Source organism: Coregonus clupeaformis, chromosome 3, assembly GCF_020615455.1.
Source record: "Coregonus clupeaformis isolate EN_2021a chromosome 3, ASM2061545v1, whole genome shotgun sequence".
Lineage (NCBI taxonomy): Eukaryota > Metazoa > Chordata > Actinopteri > Salmoniformes > Salmonidae > Coregonus > Coregonus clupeaformis.
This window is the reverse complement of record NC_059194.1, coordinates 13,017,476-13,045,098: the sequence shown is the minus strand read 5'-3', so window position 1 is coordinate 13,045,098 and position 27,623 is coordinate 13,017,476. Positions and strand designations below refer to the sequence as shown.

The following is a 27,623-nucleotide window of genomic DNA, read 5'->3' as shown; positions in this document are numbered from 1 at the left end:
TTCCAGACCACATCATCAAAAATCCTCCAGTGTTCCCACATGTGGAATGTACATTAAGCACTTATCTTGCTCCCGGACTCTTTGTTATGCTGCCCTCAGATTCAATTTGTGCACTTTTTCATTATTGACTGTCCTTATCTGATCAATGAGGTTTTGCTAGCCTTAAAAAAAAGAAACAATTTCAGGGTCCCAGAGTGAAAGAAAAGTATTACCTTTTTGACAGTGGGAGCACGCTTTTGAGATCATAGATTGAGGGAGGAGTGGAAAGAGAGGGTTTATAACCCAGTAAATTGGCTTTGGGGTTGAGAGAGAGACCTCTGTTTAGCCCTAATCAATGGGAGAAATTGGACACAGCTGGAATTCGCTGGTCAAATGGTGTTTTCAAACCTCAAGTTGTGCTCTCTATTTTGGGAGGTCTCGTGCTCGTCCGTTGACCCTGGTCTTCAGGGTAGGATTTCTCATGTGTTTTCTGTTTTCGTGGGGTGAAATCGAAAGAGATACAGCGCTTCAAAGGCAACAGCCCCTGGAACACGACTCACTCTTATGCTTGAGATGCGCTCTGGGTACCTAACAGGAAATAAGAACTCTTCTCAATGACTCACAGAAAAACAAGCCAATTTGACCACATTATCTCTTATTTCGAAAGAAAAACATAGTGTACACACAAACAACATCAAATGTTTTTCTACATGGCTATGTAGAAGCTTAACACCACCACTTGTTAGCTATTATTGTATTCCATTAATCATCTAACATTACATTACATTACATTTACGTCATTTAGCAGACACTCTTATCCAGAGCGACTTAGAGAATTAACACTTACAAGCAGATTTCAACTTCTTGACACAGACAATTACACTGTCTGATATTACACTTACACTGCCAAAACACATCCCTGTCTATTCCCTATATCAGCCTTGTTGACTGGGCCAGATGCACAATGAAGCAATAGTCCTACACTACTACAAAAGTATGTGAACACCTGCTCATTGAACATCTAATTCCAAAATCATGGGCATTAATATGGAGTTGGTCCCCCCTTTACTGCTATAACAGCCTCCACTCTTCTGCGAAGGCTTTCCACTAGATGTTGGAACATTGCTGCTGGGACTTGCTTCCATTCATTCACAAGAGCATTAGTGAGGTGGGGCACTGATGTTGGGCGATTAAACCTGGCTCGCAGTCGGCGTTCCAATTCATCCCAAAGGTGTTCGATGGGGTTGAGGTCAGGGCTCTGTGCAGGCCAGTCAAGTTCTTTCACACTGATCTCGACAAACTATTTCTCTATGGACCTCACTTTGTGCATGGGGGCATTATCATGCTGAAATAGGAAAGGGCCTTCCCCAAACTGTCATTGTATGCTGTAGCGTTAAGATGTCCCTTCACTGTAACTAAAGTGCCTAACCCGAACCATGAAAAACAGCCCCAGAGCATTATTCCTCCTCCACCAAACTTTACAGTTGGCACTCTGCATTGGAGCAGGTAGTGTTCTCCTGGCGTCCACCAAACCCAGATTTGTCCATCGGACTGCCAGATGGTGAAGTGTGATTCATCACTCCAGATCAGAGTCCAATGGCGGCGAGCTTTACACCACTCCAGCCGACACTTGGCATTGTGCATGGTAATCTTAGGCTTGTGTGCGGCTGCTCGGCCATGGAAACCCATTTCATGAAGCTCCCGACGAACAGTTATTGTGCTGACGTTGCTTCCAGAGGCAGTTTGGAACTCGTTAGTGAGTGTTGCAACCGAGGACAGATGATTTTTATGCTCTTCAGCACTCAGTGGTTCTGTTCTGTGAGCTTGTGTGACCTACCACTTTGCGGCTGAGCCGTTGTTGCTCCTAGATGTTTCCACTTCACAATAACATCACTTACAGTTAACCGGGGCAGCTCTAGCAGGGCAGAAATTTTACAAACTGACTTGTTGGAAAGGTGAGCTCTTCAGTAAGGCCATTCTACTGCCAATGTTTGTCTATGGAGATTGCATGGCGGTGTGCTCGATTTTATAAACCTGCCAGCAACAGGTGTGGCTGAAATAGCCAAATTCACTCATTTGAAGGGGTGTCCACATACTTTTGTATATATAGTGTATATCCAAAGCATCCCTTTAGAGAAACCAGCTGCATCCCAAAGGACCAATATCCTTGGACTTAAATTGGTATCTTTCCTATTCCGTTAAAATGTTTGAGTATTGCACATCTAGATGTGTGATCTGCAGCTGAAGCAGGCATCGGCAGAACCCTATGGCTCTGCTCCTCTCAGAATCCATCTCCTTTAGAGGGGCTGGCAGCTCTGGGGGCTCAATCCCCAGCGTGACTCAGAGAGATGGAGGATGGAACACATGTTTGCTGGCAGATTGCACATTCTGGGGGGGTGGGGGGGAATAAATTGCCTCCTGGACAGCCAGACTCCACATTGTCTGGTCCACTCTACGTCAGCCTGCCCTTAAATACATCTGTACAGGACCTGTCATCAATGCTTTCTTCAGTTTTCGAAAGGCCTCCCATCGCTCCGCGTTGTCGTCTGGTGGTTTGTTGTCTGGTCTTGGCTGCGCTTTGTCGGACCAGTCTCAGTCTCTGTCTCCGGAAGTGATCATGTGGTAGTGTTTAGCTTTCTAATGCCCCGGGCCCTTCTGGCCGGTCTTTAGGGAGATTTCTCATGGAAGACTACCAGCAGAAAGATTGTGGGCCAGTCAACACGGTGAACGGCCAAGTGTGGAAGAACTCTGGTTATCAGGATCTCCCCAGAGCTAACTTCGGTCCAAAACCCACATACAAGGCTCACACAGACGCCAAGCCATCTTAAACTGTCCAAATCAGTTTCTATTGCTTGTGTAGTTTATGTATTTTTTCAATGAAATCCTTCATCCTATGGTAAGCTCCTCTGGCTTTAACAAGCTGTTATACTCCCCTTCCTCTGGTAATGAAATGTAACTATTATCCTGGACTGGGCCTAACATGCATATGGTTATCTTGGCAACAACAGAACTTTAGTGTTGTCGTTTAACGGTCATTTGGAAAAGTCTTTCTCTTTTCGGTACCAGTCTCCTATATGTTTCTCTCCCCTGATATGGAGTTCCAACAAAGCATTGGGAAACTCTCTCTCTGTTTATATTACACTGACACATTCATGTAGTCTGACTGACATGGTCAAGATCAACCAGAGACCTCCTTTTCCCTGAGTGCTCCATCTGGCCTTGCTTTAAACAATGCACAGGTTTTGCTGTGAATATTAACGGACATGCTGCTCTGCAGAAGTCATTCATATTTTAGTGGTATTTGTGTCCTACATGTACTCAGCATGTCTTACTCAACTTTAATTTCTGTGTGTGATCGGAGTTCTACATAAAAACTTAAGGAGCCATCAGTATTAGTTGTTTCAGTGAAAGGCTATTCGCTATGCGAGGCCCAGCTGCTGTCTAGCTCGGTTTACCACGTGCCCAGAGGAACGCAACATGCTCCCACCCTGCTCATTCCCGTCCAAATGGACCTACCTCCTGATCTCACTAAGTACAACTTTTGGTTCGCCAAGGAAAACAATTACTACAGCCTCTCACTGTTAATTTGTGATTAAGATTGCATTATTGCCATGTGTCAGGCCTGACAGCCTGTCATAGGAATGATACGTCCTGACGAGAAATGGGCCCCATGCTTTCATTGTGCCCGACAGCTCCAGCAAACCCGCTGACTGCCAATTTCACCCCCATCCTCCACCCACCACAAACAGCTCTCTCATAAATGGATTTATGGAAGATTGCATTAACAAATAAAGGGCTCTAGGAGAGGAATGGCACTTGTTGTTGGAGTCTTACATCTTAGCCACTGGGCAGTCAGCAAAACACGTTTGGTGCTGGCAAGTGGTTTATCAACTGTCAAGCATACCCTCTAGGGGAGGTTGAGCGGTTAAGGTTTTACTTGGCAATAGCACAACTCTATTTACTTGCAAACTTTTAGTTGGGAAGCAAACGAGGCTGATGACTAGTAGGAGTGTTTTTTTGGTCCGCTTTCCCGTTGTTTTGAAGTGGCCATGCATAGTTATCCTGTCCACACTTCCCGGAGACTGAATAAACCGGCAGGCAATATGTGACATCCCCCTCCAGGCCCCATCGGTCCACACACAGAGCTATGAGGAAACATGTTATGCATGTGGCATAATTTAATCATGATTGAACCATTGCGCGCGCGTTGATTTTGTTCATCCACACCAGACACGATCCAGACACGCAGGTTGAAATATCAAAACAAACTCTGAACCAACTATTTTAATTTGGGGACAGGTCGAAACACATGAAACATTCATGGACATTTAGCTAGCTAGCTTGCTGTTGCTAGCTAATTTGTCCTGGGATATAAACATTGGGTTGTTATTTTACCTGAAATGTACAAGGTCCTTTTTTTCTGGATCTTTGTAGAATTTTGACCCATTTTGAGTTGCACAAAATCGTATGTTCTCTATGCCAACATTTAATCCACAGATAAAGTGGGAAACCTAGCTAGTTTCTAGTAATAGCTCCTTCTTCATTAGTAGTAGTAGTAGTAGTAGTGTTAGTGTTCTTCTTCTTCTGTGGACTTTATATGTCGGTTGGCAACCAACTATAAGGTCCATTACCACCACCAACTGGACTGTAGTGTGGACCTCAGTTAATCTTTCAATCACCCACGTGGGTATATGCTCCTAAAGAACAATGAGGAGATGGGAGAAGCGTGACTTGCAGCGCACCAAGCGTCAAACATAGAACCAAGTTATATTTTAGCGCCTGGCTACGCAGACGCTTGTTGATATATGGATGTGGGTACGCAGACCCACGAGCCACTGCGGCCCCTCATGATGAGTTTCAATTTTTTTTGTGGCCCCCACCACCATCAAAGTTGCCTATCCCTGAGCTATATAGAAGCTATCACCATCCCTTCCTCTAACCTAGGCCGCTGCTGCTGCTTCTAACCTGAGCCCAGCAGGACAGGAGAAGCACGATGGGACAGTATCAGATTGGAATGGGGCGGCAGATTGCCTAGGGGTTAAGAGCGTTGGGCCATTAACCAAAAGGTTGCTGGTTCGAATCCCCGAGCCGACTAGGTGAAACATCTCTCGATGTGCCATTGAGCAAGGTATTTAACCAATATTTCTCCTATAAGTCGCTCTGGATAATAGTGTCTGCTAAATGTTTTAAAAAATCAAATGTAATGTGTCTATTTTAGAGGACAGCTTGGGGTGAGGACAGCTGAGGCGCTGGCGAATGTGTCGACAGCGTCCCGCAGAGAGTGCGAGGTACCCATGTGGAAGATCCAGCTGGCAGAATGTGGGGGGAGGGAACCAGGGCCACGATATGGCCCATCGTTGTCCCACTTACTGCCCGCAAAAAAAGATAGACATCCCTGTGGGGAGATCAGTGATTCCTGATGTTTTATTTTCTCTGGGCCTCTAGTTTCTTTGTCTGTTGCTGGATCCCTTCCACCCAGCTGAGTAAAAACACACTTGACACATGAACAAGGCTCGGCCAACCGGCCCACTGCTCTTGACCCGTGGCATTATGGGTCCGTGATGTCATTGCCAGGGGACTTGTCATGAGGCACTTCACCTAATCGAAGCGTTTTGAATAACGTTCGCTGAGTGGCTGTATCCAAATGGTGTGGAAAGAAAAGTGGATACAAAAAATTATTCACCATGAAATGCAATGAAACAAGATCTTTTCACAGCCCTGTTAAATCAAGGGCCTCATTAAGTCATATCCTGGGATTACAGTTTCACAATATTTTTTAGTGGAGGCTTTCCTATAACACAGTTATTTTCCAGGAAGAAAGTACAATGCCTCCACATGGAAGTCATAATTGGATCATTTATTTTCTACACAATTTTCTACAACCAGATGTAGGTTGGTCATTATTGAACACTTACAGTGGTTTGGTCAATAACAAAAGTTTCTCAATACTTTGTTATATACACTTTGTTGGCAATGACACAGGTCAAACATTTTCTGTAAGTCTTCACAAGGTTTTCACACACTGTTGCTGGTATTTTGGCCCATTCCTCCATGCAGATCTCCTCTAGAGCAGTGATGTTTTGGGGCTGTCGCTGGGCAACACGGACTTTCAACTCCCTCCAAAGATTTTCTATGGGGTTGAGATCTGGAGACTGGCTAGGCCACTCCAGGACCTTGAAATGCTTCTTACGAAGCCACTCCTTCGTTGCCCGGGTGGTGTGTTTAGGATCATTGTCATGCTGAAAGACCCAGCCACGTTTCATCTTCAATGCCCTTGCTGATGGAAGGAGGTTTTCACTCAAAATCTCACGATACATGGCCCCATTCATTCTTTCCTTTACACGGATCAGTCGTCCTGGTCCCTTTGCAGAAAAACAGCCCCAAAGCATGATGTTTCCACCCCCATGCTTCACAGTAGGTATGGTGTTCTTTGGATGCAACTCAGCATTCTTTGTCCTCCAAACACGACGAGTTGAGTTTTTACCAAAAAGTTATATTTTGGTTTCATCTGACCATATGACATTCTCCCAATCCTCTTCTGGATCATCCAAATGCACTCTAGCAAACTTCAGACGGGCCTGGACATGTACTGGCTTAAGCAGGGGGACACGTCTGGCACTGCAGGATTTGAGTCCCTGCGGCGTAGTGTGTTACTGATGGTAGGCTTTGTTACTTTGGTCCCAGCTCTTTGCAGGTCATTCACTAGGTCCCCCCGTGTGGTTCTGGGATTTTTGCTCACCGTTCTTGTGATCATTTTAATCCCACGGGGTGAGATCTTGCGTGGAGCCCCAGATCGAGGGAGATTATCAGTGGTCTTGTATGTCTTCCATTTCCTAATAATTGCTCCCACAGTTGATTTCTTCAAACCAAGCTGCTTACCTATTGCAGATTCAGTCTTCCCAGCCTGGTGCAGGTCTACAATTTTGTTTCTTGTGTCCTTTGACAGCTCTTTGGTCTTGGCCATAGTGGAGTTTGGAGTGTGACTGTTTGAGGTTGTGGACAGGTGTCTTTTATACTGATAACAAGTTCAAACAGGTGCCTTTAATACAGGTAACGAGTGGAGGACAGAGGAGCCTCTTAAAGAAGAAGTTACAGGTCTGTGAGAGCCAGAAATCTTGCTTGTTTGTAGGTGACCAAATACTTATTTTCCACCATAATTTGCAAATAAATTCATAAAAAATCCTACAATGTGATTTTCTGGATTTTCTTTTCTCAATTTGTCTGTCATAGTTGACGTGTACCTATGATGAAAATTACAGGCCTCTCTCATCTTTTTAAGTGGGAGAACTTGCACAATTGGTGGCTGACTAAATACTTTTTTCCCCCACTGTATGTAGGTTTTCAAAACATTATTTCACTCTTACGCATCTATCCACAAGACATTAGGCTGGTTTACATCATGTAGACAATTGTCGTAGCAACATCATGAACATTCTATTGTCATCCGACATCAGACTTGTTGTCAAAACGACAGCATCTACATGACATCAGCAGCCTGGTGCTCCAAATAGCATACTTTCTCTATTTTAACACCAGTAAACCCATCCATTTAAAAATAAATGTGTAAATGTCAACCTAGCAAGCCATGCAACTAAAAGCAATTTTAAAAACAATGTTTTGGTTTGTTGCTAGCTAGTTAGCAAGCTAGCTGGCTAGCCAGTTCAAATAATGAGTATAGCTGACAACGTCTTAACTTTAGCTACTTTTGATTAATTATTACAGGAAACTAAATCCACAACAACATTATTATTTACAAGGTAATGGCAAGCTTACAGAAAATAGCTTTCTGCCACAGTGTTTCGAAATAAAAGTAGCTAATTCTATCTGAGAACTTTAGAACGCCTGCATCATCTTGTCATATCTGTGCGACAAGGAAACCGACAGTCACAGCGGTGGTCTATAGACATTCCACCGGAGTATAAATTAAATGTTGTTTTGACCAGCAACACATGTCACATTCTAATTGTCTACAGACATGTCGTTAGACCAAGTATAAACTGCCATTTAGTTTTCCTATCTTTATGAAGGTTGTTAGTAGCGAGGAGCACTATGTCAAAACTCATACTTTAAAATTCAGAATATAACTGAGGTCTGACTCTATATCAGTTTTGAGGGGTTAAATCGTATTATTGAATCACCCTCCTTATTCCACCTCCTTATTCCAGCAGCACAGTGTATAGTATAAACAATATCTTCCCTGAAGTGTTGTGTTGACAAACTGCCTGGTAGAGAGGCTGAGGCTTGTTGTGTTGGGCGCCTCAAGCAACATCTTCTCCTCTCTACCGGCTCAGGAGATGCTGTTGCCTCTTTGATTGTTTCTTCAAATATGCAGATACTTTTTGGGGAGCTGGTTGTTTGTTCTGGGTATTTCCTGGGAGACTCACACCTTGGGCTTAAATAAATAGAGGAGTTGTGATGATTAGTGGCGAGGCATGCTGTCGCTCCCACAAGCCATCTTGAGGGGATGGGGCGGAGGGGTGGGGGGTGGGGGTGGGGGGGACCGAGGAGTTTTCCTCTCCTTCTCCTGCTGTCGCTGCCGTCTCCACCTGAGTATACTGTACATTCCTCCCTACCTTCTTATCTCTCTTTCTCTCTCTCTCTCTCTCTCTCTCCCTCTCCCTCTCCCTCTCCCTCTCCCTCTCCCTCTCCCTCTCCCTCTCCCTCTCCCTCTCTCTCTCCCTCTCTCTCTCTCTCTCTCTCTCTCTCTCTCTCTCTCTCTCTCTCTCTCTCTCTCTCTCTCTCTCTCTCTCTCTCTCTCTCTCTCTCTCTCTCTCTCCCTCCTTTCCGTTTAAAGAGAATATGCTCACTCCCGAGTGGTGGCTCCCAGACAAAGGGGCTCTGTGATTGTAGCTAATTTGTATGCATACGTGCCTGTATGTATGTAAATAATAATAATAATTTAATTATTATGTGTGTAGAGGTAAACTTAATAGGGATGATTGGCTGACACATACAGTGAGGGAAAAAAGTATTTGATCCCCTGCTGATTTTGTACGTTTGCCCACTGACAAAGACATGATCAGTCTATAATTTTAATGGTAGGTTTATTTGAACAGTGAGAGACAGAATAACAACAAAAAAATCCAGAAAAATGCATGTCAAAAATGTTATAAATTGATTTGCATTTTAATGAGGGAAATAAGTATTTGACCCCTCTGCAAAATATGACTTAGTACTTGGTGGCAAAACCCTTGTTGGCAATCACAGAGGTCAGACATTTCTTATAGTTGGCCACCAGGTTTGCACACATCTCAGGAGGGATTTTGTTCCACTCCTCTTTGCAGATCTTCTCCAAGTCATGAAGGTTTCGAGGCTGAAGTTTGGCAACTCAAACCTTCAGCTCCCTCCACAGATTTTCTATGGGATTAAGGTCTGGAGACTGGCTAGGCCACTCCAGGACCTTAATGTGCTTCTTCTTGAGCCACTCCTTTGTTGCCTTGGCCGTGTGTTTTGGGTCAAATACGTATTTCCCTCATTAAAATGCAAATCAATTTATCACATTTTTGACATGCATATTTCTGGATTTTTGTTGTTGTTATTCTGTCTCTCACTGTTCAAATAAACCCACCATTAAAATTATATACTGATCATTTCTTTGTCATTGGGCAAACGTACAAAATCAGCAGGGGATCAACTACTTTTTTCCCTGACTCACTGTCATTAAGATTGGGGCCGATCTCCTGAGTCGTAGGCTGTCTGCCTGTCTGTGTGCTGTCTGCCTGCCGGTGTTGCCTGCCTGTGTGCCTGTGTGCTGCCTGCCTGTGTGCCTGTGTGCTGACTGCCTGCCTGTGTGGTGCCTGCCTGCCTGTGTGGTGCCTGCCTGCCTGTGTGTTGCATGCCTGCCTGTGTGTTGCATGCCTGCCTGTGTGTTGCCTGCCTGTGTGGTGCCTGCCTGTGTGTTGCCTGCCTGTGTGGTGCCTGCCTGCCTGTGTGTTGCCTGCCTGCCTGTGTGTTGCCTGCCTGTGTGGTGCCTGCCTGCCTGTGTGCTGCCTCTCTGCCTGTGTGGTGCCTGCCTGCCTGTGTGGTGCCTCTCTGCCTGCCTGTGTGGTGCCTGCCTGCCTGTGTGTTGACTGCCTGCCTGTGTGGTGCCTGCCTGCCTGTGTGTTGACTGCCTGTGTGGTGCATGCCTGCCTGTGTGCTGCCTCTCTGCCTGCCTGTGTGCTGCCTGCCTGTGTGCTCAGTGGAGCAGCAGTGTGTGGCTCTCTCCAGGATTACGCTGGGAACACAATTATCTCCCTGGCTTTGGGAGGCTGACAGAATGAGCCTTGGGGAAGGGTAGCTGTGTTTGTGAACTATCTACCCACACACACACACACACACACACACACACACACACACACACACACACACACACAGAGAGACACATACACAGACACAAGCTGCTGCTGCTGCAGGCTCGCTCCAGCAGACCATGGCTTACATTAGTATTATACATGAATGTGCGAGAAACTAAATGGTGTAAATGTTACCTGGCAGGGCCTTTTTCGATCTGCTTTAGAGCCCAGTTGGATGAGTGTGTTCCTGTGTTGGGTTAAATGCCCTTTCATCATTCATTTACTCCTTTAAACACCAATTTATCTTAAATGTTTCTCCATACAGTGGCTTGTGAAATTATTCACCCCCCTTGGAATTTTTCCTATTTTGTTGCCTTACAACCTGGAATTAAAATTGATTTACACAACATGCCTACCACTTTGAAGATGCAAATATATTTGCTTGTGAAACAAACAATAAATAAGACAAAAAAACTGAAAACTTGAGCGTGCATTTCAGAACAGGTGTATATATACTGAGATCATGTGACAGATCATGTGACACTTAGATTGCACACATGTGGACTTTATTTAACTAATTATGTGACTTCTGAATGTAATTGGTTGCACCAGATCTTATTTAGGGGCTTCATAGCAAAGGGGTTGGATAAATATGCACACACCACTTTTCCGTAATTTTTTAATTTCACTATTTTGTGTATGTCCATTACATGAAATCCACATAAAAATCAATTTAAATTACAGGTTGTAATGCAACAAAATAGGAAAAAAAAACTCCAAGGGCGATTAATACTTTTGCAAGGCACTGTATGTGTACGGGTCTCATGCATAGAACCGTAAGGCTCCCATGTGTATTGGCACCTAGAGTGCTCATAACATAATATAATAATATTATAATATAATATGCCATTTAGCAGACAACATAATGTTAATGTACATTTTCAAAAGAACTGCATAATGTCCATTATGAAAAGACCAAACTAAAGCAAACATTTCATCATTGCGTATGGGTCAAGGACATTGCTGCACTTTCCATACACCAGTTATGTTCCTCTTAATTGAATATGCATCCCTTCTGTTCCTTCTACAGTGAAACATGAGGTGGACGAGACAGACGCCAGGGTGACACAATTCAAGAAAAAGGCAAAGGAGCTGAGAATCTTGGACGCCAAGACGGCACAGAATTTGTGTAAGTACTCATTGCCCCTTTACCAAGCGTGTCCATCTGAGAAATCTGTCACTATGTCCCAGGAATGGTATAATTTAATTGTGAAATGTGGTTATTAAAACTTCAATTGAGGCTAAAGGCCACTAGAATTTGGGCTCAATTGGGCACAGTGTGTTTTACAAATGCATGTTACATTCAGAGTACATGTGCTATATAACTCAGCATAAAGGGCAGTTGCACTGTAGGACAGTCAATACCTACTAGCATTTTTGCATTCAGGGCCCAATCGGGCACAATGTGTTTTATCAGTCCCTCCATGCTTGAGCAATTCTGTGATTGCAGAATTCCCTGCATATTATGGGAAGGATTGCCCCATCACTGCACTGTTATCGCATAAAACTCTTTGATCTCCACGCTACAAAAAGTGTGCTCGCAATTTTAACCATTCACCGCACTTTAACCATATAGAATTGTTCAATCAAGCTACACATTAACAACCTTTTTTGGGTCAGAATTGCCGCAGCAAAATCAAGCATTTTTGCCCGTAGAGATCACAAAAAATGCTGTGAAATCCTGGAGGGACTGTTTTATAAACACATATTATATTCAGAGTACATGTCATATACCTCTTCTAGCACATGGGGCTATTGTACTGTAGGACGGTCAAGCTGTTTTGTTAGGCGCTTATGATGACTAATGTTCTTAGGGTTATTTGCATAACCTACAAACAGGGACATTGTTTTACCTGAGCTGCGGGTAAGTGCTTTCTTGGCAATGTGCTGGGGGTCATCACTGCTACAGATGGATGAAGTCCCAGGCCCCTCTGATACCATTTGTAAAATCAACACAGAACAGGACCAAGAGACAACGCTGGGTGTTTGTGTTGTGATTATCCCTAGCAGCAGGTGTGGACCATATGCTGTGATCAACACCATCACTGTATCTCTCTCCACCTCTGACCTCTGACCTGCTAGACTTCTTCCTGCATCAGATGACAGAGAAGGCTTGCCTGGAATCCAAGCTGAATATCTCTTTGTTTTTCTATTGTTTGACCTAACTAACTAATCAGTGCAATGGAGCAATATTTTTCAGTATGGATTCCAGTTCATCTTTCTCATGGTAGCATAGCCCAAATTTAGCTGGTTATCGGGTATCGATGGACGGCTTATGCCTTCCCCAGGAGGACCCTCTGTCACATTGACAGCTCCCATTCCATCTCTGTGAACCATCCCTCCCTTCCCTCACAAAGTGTGAGGATGAATTCATTATCCAAGGAGAGGGGTGGCCGTGACAGCGCTATGGGTTTTACCTTAGATATACAATACCTCTGATAACTCCTCATGCAATATTCATGCTTTCAATGCTAAAACAGCAGGTCACATAAACTCCACCTCTTCCCTTGTCTATCCCTGTTTGTGATTCTACTGGATCTGAAACAGAGTATGTCAACATGGAGGAAAGATACTTTAAATCTCCAGGCTGCTGTTGAGGGGGTGGTGACACAAGTACGGGCTAAACTCGTATGTCAAAACAGAGGAAGATGAAATCCCAGGAATATCAACAAATAGCAACTACCCCCCCATCTCCTTCTACTCTCTGACTCTGATTGCAGTCATGTTGACAGTGAGGTATCAAGTATTGCTTCATATCATCACTGTTCTCTTGTGATTGACAGAATGATGATTACATCAGGGGGCAATAATAGAGGGTTGGTATTGGGACGGGAAGCCTCGCTGGAGTGGGTGTAAGGTGTGTGCGCGTGTCTGTGCATGTATGTCTGTATGTGTGTGTTTACGTGTCTTTGCGTGTGTGTACGTGTGTTTGACAATGGAATGGAAACCATGACTACTCTGGAGTGGCTGACTGACTTACCTGCATACTTACACACTAACACGCCTACTCATCCCCTCAGGGATATGCCTCTGCTTCATGTTCTAAACTAACAGTGGTGGTGCTATGACTCTTAGCTAGCTGAACACTGATGTATTGAATGGAAGTTGGGAAATGATCACTGTGATGGGAAATTACACTCAAGCCCACTAAGTCCTGTGAGAAGTCTCTGACTAACACCAACCAGCTCCATCCTTCTCCAGGTTTCTCAAGACCCTCCCAGTCATAACATAATGGTCTCCTCAGTCCTCAATGACATTTTAAAGATTTGTGCGGTAAAAAAATACTATTTATTTCTAACTGTAACCTGGGGAGTGGGTCTGGAGCAGTGGGCAGCAGTCCAGTTGTAACAATAGAAGGGAGTGGGGGTTCTTACTCTAAATAGTTCCATCTGTGCTGATATGTCCCAAAAGGCACCCTATTGCCTATAAAGTGCACTACCTTTGACCAAGGCCCATAACACTCAAAAGTAGTGCACTGCCTAGAGAATAGAGTGAATAGGGTGCATTTTTGGACACATACACGGATTGAGATGTGATGAGAACTGGACGGGGAGTGGGGTCAGGCATGCTATGCTGGAAATGGAGTCAGCCCTCACCCATACTGTGCATAGTGATCTATCAGCATTAAATACGCATGGAACAACTGACATATGTTTGATGTTCTATTCAATGGTTGTCCACAAGGAATTCTACCACCCGTTTTGGCACGAGCCAAGTTCATTTCCCTCGAGTCTGTGCTTTAACATTGTAGTCGCCGACAGAGGAGGAGAATGAATGAATGTGGTGTTTGTACAGTTACATGTCATATTAGTTGTGGTTTTATATTCCCTCCCTCCACTCTTCATAAAAACCTGATCTCTTTGCCAAGCTTTATATCATGTATTCAGCATTGTTCAGAGCCCTTCAAAGTTGTTGTGGTGGTTGATAAATATATTATGAATCCAATGGTGTCTCAGTGAGACTGGAACTGGAAATAAATGAGTGTATGCATCTGTCATTTAGATAATTGTTGAAAGGCAAGTCAGATAGCTCACTCAGAGAAAGAGTGTAACTTATGCTAATGATGTGACAGATGAGCTGAAACTTTCTCTTACACCAATTAAAATGTAACAGCAAAAAAATAGTTGTTCAACTTCCCACAGTTGAAAATACAAAACATAATTTGAGAACCTGCTAAATGAATTGCCTGTTGAGGACATTAACGTTTTGTGAATCTGATGTGTCCCGTGTAGCTCACTTGGTAGAGCATGGCGCTTGCAACGCCAGGGTTGTGGGTTCGATTCCCACGGGGGACCAGTATGAAAATGTATGCACTCACTAACTGTAAGTCGCTCTGGATAAGAGCGTCTGCTAAATGACTAAAATGTAAAATGTAATGTGAACACACAGAGGAGGTGGACTGGCATGGAGTGGGCCTGCTATAGCAGCTGTGAAGACACTCATTACCAGACCTCCACTTGTGACTCCCAGCGTACCAGCCATTAGGTCCAAACTCCCCCTTAGGGCCTCCTCCAGGCCCACCTGGAGACTGGGGCGCCCGCTGAGAATGCCTGCCTAGAATTGAGCAGTCTCCTCGCATTCCATGTAACTCTCAGAGCTCTCATTCTCACTGGAAACCTTGCTAAGATGTAGCTGGGCCGAGGTTCTTGACCACCCCTAACCCACAATTTACAATGGCATTACTTATCTGAGTTTCTGTTCTTGTGTTATGTTGAATCTGCGGTTTAACCAAAGGTTAGGGGATTGACATATCAAGTCATTATCTGGTAATCGGTGCCCAAAATTGGTGTTATTTCAACTGGCTTCTATTGTCGCTGGGAAATGTGGATGTTTTTGTCAGACAGACACAAACAATCCCATTGAAGGGCTGAAAGTGTATTACTTTTCCCAGTGACAGGTTTGATCTGGGCTCGTTTTGTCGGAGGGGCCACTGAAAGGTGAAAGCTCTCTTTTGAACCTGCTGGTCTAATAAAAATAAAAAAGGGAGGAAAATGACTCCCCTCTTCCCGTTTCTATCACAACAGCAATCTTCCTGGGCTCATTCCGGCTGCCTTATGAAGAGATCCGGGACATTGTGCTGGAGGTGGACGAGGGGAGGCTGAGTGAATCTCTGATCCAGGTGAGTCCAACCTACCATCTGACCCGTGTGTGTGTGTGTGTGTGTGTGTGTGTGTGTGTGTGTGTGTGTGTGTGTGTGTGTGTGTGTGTGTGTGTGTGTGTGTGTGTGAGCGTGCGTGCGTGCGTGCGTGCATACGTGTGCATGTGCGTGCTGAGCGACTAACCGAAATGTTGGTTATATTTCATTTTTTGAACAACTAATTGACCGACGTCAGTTCAATTATTTGAATTCCATTTAGTTCTATTTTATTTTATTTTTTTCTTCTGTGAGCTTGGTGTGCAGTTTCTGTAGAGATAAATCAGATCAAGCCTGAACTGTGCGATGTAGTACGGAGTTGTAGCTTCCAACAGGCCAATATTCTACATAATTTAGCGAAGAAAATGTGGTAAATAACTACAATGACCATAATCCATTGCGTAGTCGCTTAAACTTGTCCGGTGTGTGCGGATCGAGTGGGATAGAAAACAGTTCCTTCGTGATCTTGAAAATACATGATGTAATCGATTGATAGTTTATATTTAGCAGTCATAAAAGCCTTATTTACTTTGAAGAACTACTAAAATAGAGATTTTGTCAGACAGCATAAGCAGCAGCTCTATAGAGATCAGATGATGACTTGGAATGAAATAATAAAGTCATGAAATAAAACAAATATTTGATTAAAGTAAAGTAATGTGAATACATGATGGTTAATGGTTTGTAGTCCCCTGTAGCTCAGTTGGTAGAGCATGGCACTTGCAACGCCAGGGTTGTGGGTTCGTTTCCCACGGGGGGCCAGTATGAAAATGTATGCTCTAACTGTAAGTCGCTCTGGATAAGAGCGTCTGCTAAATGACTAAAATGTAAATGTAATGTAAATGTTAATAAGTGATAAGTAGTAATGGCAGTCACTACCATCATGGGACTTTTATTCAATCAATCAATCAATTTTATTTTATATAGCCCTTCTTACATCAGCTAATATCTCGAAGTGCTGTACAGAAACCCAGCCTAAAACCCCAAACAGCTAGTAATGCAGGTGTAGAAGCACGGTGGCTAGGAAAAACTCCCTAGAAAGGCCAAAACCTAGGAAGAAACCTAGAGAGGAACCAGGCTATGAGGGGTGACCAGTCCTCTTCTGGCTGTGCCGGGTGGAGATTATAACAGAACCATGCCAAGATGTTCAAAAATGTTCATAAGTGACAAGCATGGTCAAATAATAATCAGGAATAAATCTCAGTTGGCTTTTCATAGCCGATCATTAAGAGTTGAAAACAGCAGGTCTGGGACAGGTAGGGGTTCCATAACCACAGGCAGAACAGTTGAAACTGGAATAGCAGCAAGGCCAGGCGGACTGGGGACAGCAAGGAGTCACCACGGCCGGTAGTCCCGACGTATGGTCCTAGGGCTCAGGTCTCTCAGTTGGCTTTTCATAGCCGATCATTAAGAGTTGAAAACAGCAGGTCTGGGACAGGTAGGGGTTTCGTAACCGCAGGCAGAACAGTTGAAACTGGAATAGCAGCAAGGCCAGGCGGACTGGGGACAGCAAGGTGTCAGCATGCCCGGTAGTCCTGACGTATGGTCCTAGGGCTTAGGTTCTCAGAGAGAAAGAGAGAACGAGAGAATTAGAGAGAGCATACTTAAATTCACACAGGACACTGGATAAGACAGGAGAAGTACTCCAGGTATAACCAACTAACCCCAGCCCCCCGACACATAAACTACTGCAGCATAAATACTGGAGGCTGAGACAGGAGCGGTCCGGAGACACTGTGGCCCCATCCGAAGAAACCCCCGGACAGGGCCAAACAGGAAGGATATAACCCCACCCACTCTGCCAAAGCACAGCCCCCGCACCACCAGAGGGATATCCTCAACCACCAACTTACAATCCTGAGACAAGGCCGAGTATAGCCCACAGAGGTCTCCACCACAGCACAAACCAAGGGGGGCGCCAACCCAGACAGGAAGATCACGTCAGTAACTCAACCCACTCAAGTGACGCACCCCTCCTAGGGACGGCATGAAAGAGCACCAGCAAGCCAGTGACTCAGCCCCTGTAACAGGGTTAGAGGCAGAGAACCCCAGTGGAGAGAGGGGAACCGGCCTGGCAGAGACAGCAAGGGCTGTTCGTTGCTCCAGAGCCTTTCCGTTCACCTTCACACTCCTGGGCCAGACTACACTCAATCATATGACCTACTGAAGAGATAAGTCTTCAGTAAAGACTTAAAGGTTGAGACCGAGTCTGCGTCTCTCACATGGGTAGGCAAACTGTTCCATAAAAATGGAGATCTATAGGAGAAAGCCCTGCCTCCCGCTGTTTGCTTAGAAATTCTAGGGACAATTAGGAGGCCTGCGTCTTGTGACCGTAGCGTACGTATTGGTATGTATGGCAGGACCAACTCGGAAAGATAGGTAGGAGCAAGCCCATGTAACGCTTTATAGGTTAACAGTAAAACCTTGAAATCAGCCCTTGCCTTAACAGGAAGCCAGTGTAGGGAAGCTAGCACTGGAGTAATATGATCAAATTTCTTGGTTCTAGTCAGGATTCTAGCAGCCGTATTTAGCACTAACTGAAGTTTATTTAGTGCTTTATCCGGTAGCCGGAAAGTAGAGCATTGCAGTAGTCTAACCTAGAAGTAACAAATGCATGGATTAATTTTTCTGCATCATTTTTGGACAGAAAATTTCTGATTTTTGCAATGTTACGTAGATGGAAAAAAGCTGTCCTTGAAACAGTCTTGATATGTTCGTCAAAAGAGAGATCAGGGTCAAGAGTAACGCCGAGGTCCTTCACAGTTTTATTTGAGACAACTTTTTTTTATTTTTATGTTACATTTCTTTATCGGAACCGACATCGAAAACTGTGATGATTTTTTCAGAATCGAACCGAAACCGAACCGACTTACCGCTCAGCGTTATTGTGTGTGTGGCCGTAAGTGTGTGCATCAGAGGAGGATGGTGGGATGAGCTATAGCAGGATGGGATCATTGTAATAGCTGGAATGGAATCAATGTAATTGTACCAAACACATCCAACACATGTAAACAATGTGTTTGACTCCTTTCCATTGATTCTGTTCCAACCATTACAGAGAGCTCATCCTCCTATAGCTCCTCCCTCTTCTGGTATGCATGTACATGTGTGTTTGTGTTGCTATGCAATTATAGTCCGTCAAACTGCACCTATGTGTTTTTATGTCTGGTGGGTAGCCTGGTGACCCCATTTCAAGCCTGACCCGGGCTTTTTTGGCACAAGTCAGCCCCACCCCATTCTCCCAGACCACAAGGACCTCCCATTCATCCAGTCAGCCCCATCCCATTCTCCCAGACCATAAGGACCTCCCATTCATCCAGTCAGCCCCACCCCATTCTCCCAGACCATAAGTACCTCCCATTCATCCAGTCAACCCCACCCCATTCTCCCAGACCATAAGGACCTCCCATTCATCCAGTCAGCCCCACCCCATTCTCCCAGACCATAAGGACCTCCCATTCATCCAGTCAGCCCCACCCCATTCTCCCAGACCATAAGGACCTCCCATTCATCCAGTCAGCCCCACCCCATTCTCCCAGACCATAAGGACCTCCCATTCATCCAGTCAGCCCCACCCCATTCTCCCAGACCATAAGGACCTCCCATTCATCCAGTCAGCCCCACCCCATTCTCCCAGACCATAAGGACCTCCCATTCATCCAGTCAGCCCCACCCCATTCTCCCAGACCATAAGGACCTCCCATTCATCCAGTCAGCCCCACCCCATTCTCCCAGACCATAAGGACCTCCCATTCATCCAGTCAGCCCCACCCCATTCTCCCAGACCATAGGGGACCTTCCATTCATAATAAATGGTATGGGACATGGTTTGGCAAAACTCCCTCCAACTCCACCCTCCTTTCCCCACCCTTTGTCTTATGTCATGATTGATGATCTGGCTAGAGGCACCCTATTTAGACTTTGCTTCGGTATTCCTTGTCTTGGAGAACGCAATAATTGCAAATGGGGGGGGGGCAGGTTTGAGGTAGAGATGCATCGGCTTGGCACAAAAGGCCCAATCTGCATTGACATTGCCTGCCGTATATTTTATCACTCCTGTCCTGCAGCCCCATTGCCTTTTGTGTCTTTCTGTCTAATGTGATGTAGGAGGTGTATAGAAAGGGGGGGGGGTGAGTGAATTAAAAAGGAGCACATTTTCATGTAAGCTTGGCAGTCAGAGTCTCTGTGAGATAGATCAATAGGGAGTATCGGTCTTGTTGCCCCTGTGCAGTGAGCTGTGTCTCTCTGTCTTGACTAGAACACAACCAGTATGTAGGCCTTTCTCACTCAGCAAAATAGATAAATAACCTTTTATATATGTGTATATTATTAGTCCTTCTGGTTTGGTAGCACTTCTTCTTATTTACTCCAAGGCTCGTCCAAGACAGTAGGGTGTTGAAGCGCAGGGGCTTAAGATCCACCGCCACTTTGCCACCACTTTGCAGAGGAGCAGGGAAGCTAACGCGGTGACCTTTTTCTACATTCAGCCTTTCCGTTGAGGGGAGATTAATCTGTCAACAGAACGGCAACCATATACCATCCCATCGTCATTCCCCATCCCTGTTCCACGCACACACCCACATGGCCGGAAAAACAGACGGCCCTTAATGTCCCCTCACTTGAACACTCGGTGCCTCATGCAGTCCTAAGTGCAGCCATGGGAAGCGGTAATATCCCTTATGGGTTGTGTCGCTGGACCGACTTGGGGAATGGAGTGGTGGCTTGGTGTGAAGAGCGTTGTTGGTAAGTGGTGATGTCTGAGAGGAGAGGCGCCGGGGGAGATATGGATGCAGGTTGATTCAGAGGGGGAAGAGAAAGCTTCCCGCTGGGATGACACGGCCCTGAGTGTGGTCTCCCATCTCAACTCACCCCACTGATTAATCACATTACACTGACTGCTCTCTGCCGCACGCCAATCACCATTTAAACACACACATGGCTGCACACACACACTCCGCCATGATGCGCCTGTAGAGTCAGGCTAGGATGATAATGTGGATGCTGCTATGAGGTAGTGAGCGTGATGGTGATGTCATATAGATGGAAGGAGGGAGGCTTTGAGATATGTGTTAGGTACAGAGTGGTTCTCAGTGGAGAAGGAGGGGTGTGAGATGACCATTTCGTTCTGCCTCTCGATTTGCCTCCAGCGAAGGTTAAAGGGCAGAGTGAGAAGAGCTCGGTCTGGCCCTCCTTCAAACTGCAGTCAAGGAGAGGTCGACCCCCAGGAGATGAGAGTGAGGGATGGGCGTGAGTGGCCTCACCGTCACCCCTTCACCAAATTGATCGCAACAGAGAAATCAAGAAAATGGTGTACGTAGAGCAAGGGCCTCTGTAGTCCTCTCACGGTGACACCGATACCGTCCCTGCTCAATATGAACTAGGGATCCCAGGGAACCATTCCCATTAGGCAGAGTATTTATTGAAAATCCACTTCAGTTCGAAAGGGCACCTCCACTACCGCTCTTTCAAGGAGGAATGTGGGATGTGGATGAAGGGAATAAAAAAATATAGATATATAAATAAATAGGAGGGAAGGAAAGGAGGGCTCTTAATGTATATAAGACCTTATTCAATCACATAATCTTCCCGGCCCCATGTCGACATGTCTAATGCAATGATTTTTCAGCTAAACGTTGCAGCACGCCGGCCTTGACATGTCCATCCATACGATGTGTCACCCCGTCCGAGTGGAATACATATCGGAGTTGATTGGCTCTCCCTACTTTGCATTAGGAGCCATCAGCACCCCCAGCATATGATGGACAGGTCCCTGAACTTCGGCACTCATCACCAAACGCTCACCACCATCCATCCAGCACATCCATCCATAGGAATATGCGTCTTCCATCCTATTAGCTTTATCAACGTCCTCACTCAGTACAGATTCATTTCCCCTCAGTACAGATTTTCTTCCCCCCAATACAGATTCCCATCCCCTCAGTACATATTTCCTTCCCCTCAGTACAGATTCCCTTCCCCCCAGTACAGATTCCCTTCCCCCCAGTACATATTTTGTTCCCCTCAGTACAGATTCCTTTCCCCTCAGTACAAATTCCTTTCCCCTCAGTACAGATTCCCTTCCCCTCAGTACAGATTCCCTCTGTGAATAATGGCTCTTTCCAGTCAGCTGCTACTCTATGATCTTCATCTGATCTTGGCTTTATTCAATGTTGCAGAGAGGTCGGTTATGGATGTCAGCACCATTTCTTGATCACCAGAAAGATGTCAGAAGACCCCTGTGTGTCGGCACAAAAGCCCCACCATAACAATCAGATCAAAAGGTGGCAAAAACAGTAAGAAGTGGGAGTGTGTTACGGCAAAACCGAGGGAAAGGACTCCTTGAAACCGCCGGTGGGCTGACAAAGTCTCCTTGAATAGGCCGGTGGGCTGACAAAGTGCTCCTTGAATAAGCCGGCGGGCTGACAAAGGTCTCCTTGAAAAGGCCGGCGGGCTGACCAAGTTCTCCTTGAACAGGCCGGTGGGCTGACAAAGTTCTCCTTGAACAGGTCGGCGGGCTGACAAAGGTCTCCTTGAACAGGCCGGCGGGCTGACAAAGTCTCCTTGAACAGGCCGGCGGGCTGACAAAGGTCTCCTTGAACAGGCCGGCGGGCTGACAAAGGTCTCCTTGAAAAGGCCGGCGGGCTGACAAAGGTCTCCTTGAAAAGGCCGGCGGGCTGACAAAGCCATTCAGTGCTGTTGTGAACCGCGGACAAAGGTGGCTGTGAAAGAGACGTGTGGAAGTTATATCCTTCCTGTTTGGCCCTGTCCGGGGGTTTCTTCGGATGGGGCCACAGTGTCTCCGGACCGCTCCTGTCTCAGCCTCCAGTATTTATGCTGCAGTAGTTTATGTGTCGGGGGGCTGGGGTTAGTTGGTTATACCTGGAGTACTTCTCCTGTCTTATCCAGTGTCCTGTGTGAATTTAAGTATGCTCTCTCTAATTCTCTCGTTCTCTCTTTCTCTCTGAGAACCTGAGCCCTAGGACCATACGTCAGGACTACCGGGCATGATGACACCTTGCTGTCCCCAGTCCGCCTGGCCTTGCTGCTATTCCAGTTTCAACTGTTCTGCCTGCGGCTATGAAACCCCTACCTGTCCCAGACCTGCTGTTTTCAACTCTAAATGATCGGCTATGAAAAGCCAACTGAGAGACCTGAGCCCTAGGACCATACGTCGGGACTACCGGCCGTGGTGACTCCTTGCTGTCCCCAGTCCGCCTGGCCTTGCTGCTATTCCAGTTTAAACTGTTCTGCCTGCGGTTATGGAACCCCTACCTGTCCCAGACCTGCTGTTTTAAACTCTAATGATCGGCTATGAAAAGCCAACTGAGATTTATTCCTGATTATTATTTGACCATGCTTGTCACTTATGAACATTTTTGAACATCTTGGCATGGTTCTGTTATAATCTCCACCCGGCACAGCCAGAAGAGGACTGGCCACCCCTCATAGCCTGGTTCCTCTCTAGGTTTCTTCCTAGGTTTTGCCTTTCTAGGGAGTTTTTCCTAGCCACCGTGCTTCTACACCTGCATTACTAGCTGTTTGGGGTTTTTAGGCTGGGTTTCTGTACAGCACTTCGAGATATTAGCTGATGTAAGAAGGGCTATATAAAATAAAATTGATTGAAGTGCATTGTCTGGAGATGGGGGGCAGGCACATGCAATCCCGGCTGGGGGGAGGGGGGGTCTGGTTCCATTGTGTTTGGCCTCAATGCCCCCCACCAGCCCCCACCCAAGTGCCTTTCAGTAGCCTCCAACACCCCCGGGCAGGGGAGACTGGCAGGTTCAGCATCGTCTCCCATTGTCTGCACCATGACAAGGCCACAACCTGAGGGCATCAGCTCGCACTCCCTGCCTCGCTCTTTATTCAGCCCAAATAATAACAGTTCAGCCACACTTTAAAACACTGGTGCTCTGTTCAGCCTGGTTCAGACCCATGATTCCCTCTGACAATAATCACCGCACCAGTGGGATCAGGGGGTCGTGGACTGGGGGATGGGCTCCAACCGCTACACTGACACACATTACAGTGCTTTCAGGCTTCTGGAGCACCCTCTTTCATTTGAATCTGGCTTGTGGCGATAATTGACAAAACAAACACAAGGATGGTGAGGCAGGCTACTTCCACTGCCAAGGAAGCAGTGTCTTAAGTTGGATTTTCCGTTGGCGTCTTCAACTTTCCGAGACCCTTTTCGCAGCATTTTCTGCTTTGTCGGGAATTCTTAACTAGAATACTGGTGATATTTGGTTGGTGCCAACTGAGCACAAGGCTAAACAATCCACAGATCATTAATGAGCCCCTCGCAGGCTGGGTTACTTACTGAGATAATACACTGCTAGCTACAACACAGTGGGTAGAGAACTAGAGCTGTGAAAGCACCTTTACAGGCTGGGTTACTTACTGAGATAATACACTGCTAGCTACAACACAAACCTAGAGCTGTGAATGCAGCACCACGCAGCCAGACAAAAAGACACAGCTATGGCTGCTTTTTAATGCTGTCCATTTGAAGGGATTTGTTAGCGGATGTAGTTTTCCAAAATTTGGAAGACATTTCAAGGTCTCCTTAGATAAAATAATTTACAGGCTTCAAATATGTTTGAAGGTTATTTTAGGGAATTTACAAGTAAGTCAACCTTATTGTCTGATTTAAAACATCACATTTGTAAACCCTCATGTTATTCCGACTGGGCACACAATGGTTCCACGGATGACTGTTAGGAACCTCTTAGAGATCTAACATACATGAAGTCCCGTAATACCCTGCAGCGCTTGTAGTATTCTTTGAGGTCTAAATCAGCTTCCCTCCCCACATCATATGAACGCTAGGCCACGGCCCTGGCTCCGCTAGGTGTAGTCCTTCAGGCAGAGAGAGGGAGTCTACGATGTTTAATTGGCCTTCATTTCCAAATTAGCCATGTCACATCAATGCTCGTCATACTGTAGCACTGACCTGAGTGCATCAAAGCTAATGCATACACACAAATAAATAAGAATAGCAAAAAAATATGAAGAAGAAGAAGCTGCCGCCGCCAGATGTACAACCGGTCAAAGGTTCTAGAACACCTACTCATTCAAGGGTTTTTCTTTATTTTTTACTATTTTCTACATTGTAGAATAATAGTGAAGACATCAAATCTATGAAATAACACATACAGTTGAAGTCGGAAGTGTACATACACCTTAGCCAAATACATTTAAACTCAGCTTTTCACAATTCCTGACATTTAATCCTAGTGAAAATTCCCTGTCTTAGGTCAGTTAGGATCACCACTTTATTTTAAGAATGTGAAATGTCAGAATAATAGTAGAGATCATTATTTATTTCAGCTTTTATTTATTTCATCACATTCCCAGTGGGTCAGAAGTTTACATACACTCAATTGGTATTTGGTAGCATTGCCTTTAAATTGTTTAACTTCGGTCAAACATTTTGGATAGCCTTCCACTAGCTTCCCACAATAAATTGGGTGAACTTTGGTCCATTCCTCCTGACAGAGCTGGTGTAACTGAGTCAGGTTTGTAGGCCTCCTTGCTCGCACACGCTTTTTCAGTTCTGCCCACACATTTTCTATAGGATTGAGGTCAGGGCTTTGTGATGGCCACTCCAATACCTTGACTATGTTGTCCTTAAGCCAACTTTGGAAGTATGCTTGGGGTCATTGTCCATTTGGAAGACTCATTTGTGACCAAGCTTTAACTTCCTGACTGATGTTTTGAGATGTTGCTTCAATGTATCCACATAATGTTACTTCCTCATGATGCCATCTATTTTGTGAAGTGCACCAGTCCCTCCCGCAGCAAAGCACCCCCACAGCATGATGCTGCCACCCCGTGCTTCACGGTTGGGATGGTGTTCTTCGGCTTGCAAGCGAACCCCTTTTTCCTCCAAACATAACAATGGTCGTTATGGCCAAACAGTTATATTTTTGTTTCATCAGAACAGAGGACATTTCTCCAAAAAGTAAGATCTTTGTTCCCATGTGCAGTTGCAAACCGTAGTCTGGCTTTTTTATGGCGGTTTTGGAGCAGTGGCTTCTTCCTTGCTGAGTGGCCTTTCAGGTTATGTCGATATAGAACTCGTTTTACTGTGGATATAAATACTTTTGTACCTGTTTCCTCCAGCATCTTCACAAGGTCCTTTGCTGTTGTTCTGGGATTGATTTGCACTTTTCACACCAAACTATGTTCATCTCTAGGAGACAGATTAAGTGAAATAATCTATCTGTAAACAATTGTTGTAAATATTACTTGTGTCATGCACAAAGTAGATGTCCTAACCGACTTGCCAAAACTATAGTTTGTTAACAAGAAATGGGTAGAGTGGTTTAAAAACAAGTTTTAATGATTCCATCCTAAGTATATGTAAACTTCTGACTTCAACTGTATGGAATCATGTAGTAACCAAATAAGTGTTGAACTTCAAATAGTCACCCTTTGCCTTGATGACAGCTTTGCACACTCTTGGCATTGTATCAACCAGCTTCATGAGGTAGTCACCTGGAATGCATTTCAATTAACAGGTGTGCCTTCTTAAAAGTTAATTTGTGGAATTTCTTTCCTTAATGCATTTGAGCCAATCAGTTGTGTTGTGACAAGGTAGGGGGGTATACAGAAGATAGCCCTATTTGGTAAAATACCAAGTCCACATTATGGCAAGAACAGCTCAAATAATCAAAGATAAACGACAGTCCATCATTACTTTAAGACATGAAGGTCAGTCAATCAGGAAAATGTCAAGAACTTTGAAAGTTTCTTCAAGTGCAGTCGCAAAAACCATCACGCACTATGATGAAACTGGCTCTCATGAGGACCGCCACAGGAATGGAAGACCCAGAGTTACCTCTGCTGCAGAGGATAAGTTAATTAGAGTTACCAGCCTCAGTAATTGCAGCCCAAATAAATGCTTCACAGAGTTCAAGTAACAGACACATCTCAACATCAACTGTTCAGAGGAGACTGCATGAATCAGGCCTTCATGGGCAAATTGCTGCAAAGACACCACTACTAAAGGACACCAATAAGAAGAAGAGACTTGCTTGAGCCAATAAACACGAGCAATGGACATTAGACTGGTGGAAATTTGTCCTTTGGTCTGGAGTCCAAATTTGAGATTTTTGGTTCCAACCGCTGTGTCTTTGTGAGATGCAGTGTGGTTGAACGGATGATCTTCACATGTGTATTTCCCACCGTAAAGCATGGAGGAGGAGGTGTTTTGGTGTGGGGGTGCTTTGCTGGTGACACTGTCTGTGATTTTATTTAGAATTCAAGGCACACTTAACCAGCATGGCTACCACAGCATTCTGCAGCGATACACCATCCCATCTGGTTTGGGCTTAGTGGGACTATCATTTGTTTTCAACAGGACAATGACCCAACAAGAAAGAGAGTGATGGAGTGCTGCATCAGATGACCTGGCCTCCACAATCCCCCGACCTCAACCCAATTGAGATGGTTTGGGATGAGTCAGACCACAGAGTGAAGGAAAATCATCCAATAAGTGCTAAGCATATGTGGGAACTCCTTCAAGACTGTTGGAAAAACATTCCAGGTGAAGCTGTTGAGAGAATGCCAAGAGTGTGCAAAGCTGTCATCTAGGCAAAGGGTGGCTACTTTGAATAATCTCAAATATAAAATATATTTTGATTTGTTTAACACTTTTTTGGTTACTAAATGATTCCATATGTGTTATTTCATAGTTTTTATGTATTCACTATTATTCTACAATGTAGAAAATAGTAAAAATAAAGAAAAACCCTTGAATGAGTATGTGTTCTAAAACTTTTGACTTGTCGTGTATGATCCCTTTCATGGGAACATTTTGGGCTGTTGTGATTTGTATTTCTGTGGCAATCAAGAGTTATTTTCAAGGTGCTTATTCCCAACCAAGGCTATAATTAGAGCCCAACCCATATATCGGTTCACTGATATTATCGGCCGATATTGGCCTTTTTCCGCTATATCGGTGTCGGACGATAATTCCACCGATAACCGACATTCAATAAATAGAATTAAAAAAGGGAATTGTATGCTTATCCAAACACTTAATTTCACAATGTAAGAAATCAACATTCAAAGCATATTTCTTGGACAATTGCTCATTTAGATGGCAATTAATGAGAACTCAGTGTGAAAAATTTACACATTTTCATTGCCCTGGCGTAAAACAGTATATCGGC

The 27,623-nt window shown here is 45.0% G+C and overlaps 1 protein-coding gene across 3 annotated transcripts in view; it reads left to right on the top strand.

Annotated features, from left to right (window-relative positions):
• LOC121540695 (protein diaphanous homolog 2) overlaps positions 1-27,623 on the top strand; it is a 677,119-nt gene that overhangs the window by 331,801 nt on the left and 317,695 nt on the right. For all 3 annotated transcript variants that reach the window (XM_041849734.2, XM_041849750.2, XM_041849742.2), the window contains exons 19-20: positions 11,344-11,442; positions 15,338-15,432. In XM_041849734.2, coding sequence (XP_041705668.1) covers positions 11,344-11,442; positions 15,338-15,432 — 194 coding nt within the window. The remainder of the gene's footprint in view (positions 1-11,343; positions 11,443-15,337; positions 15,433-27,623) is intronic.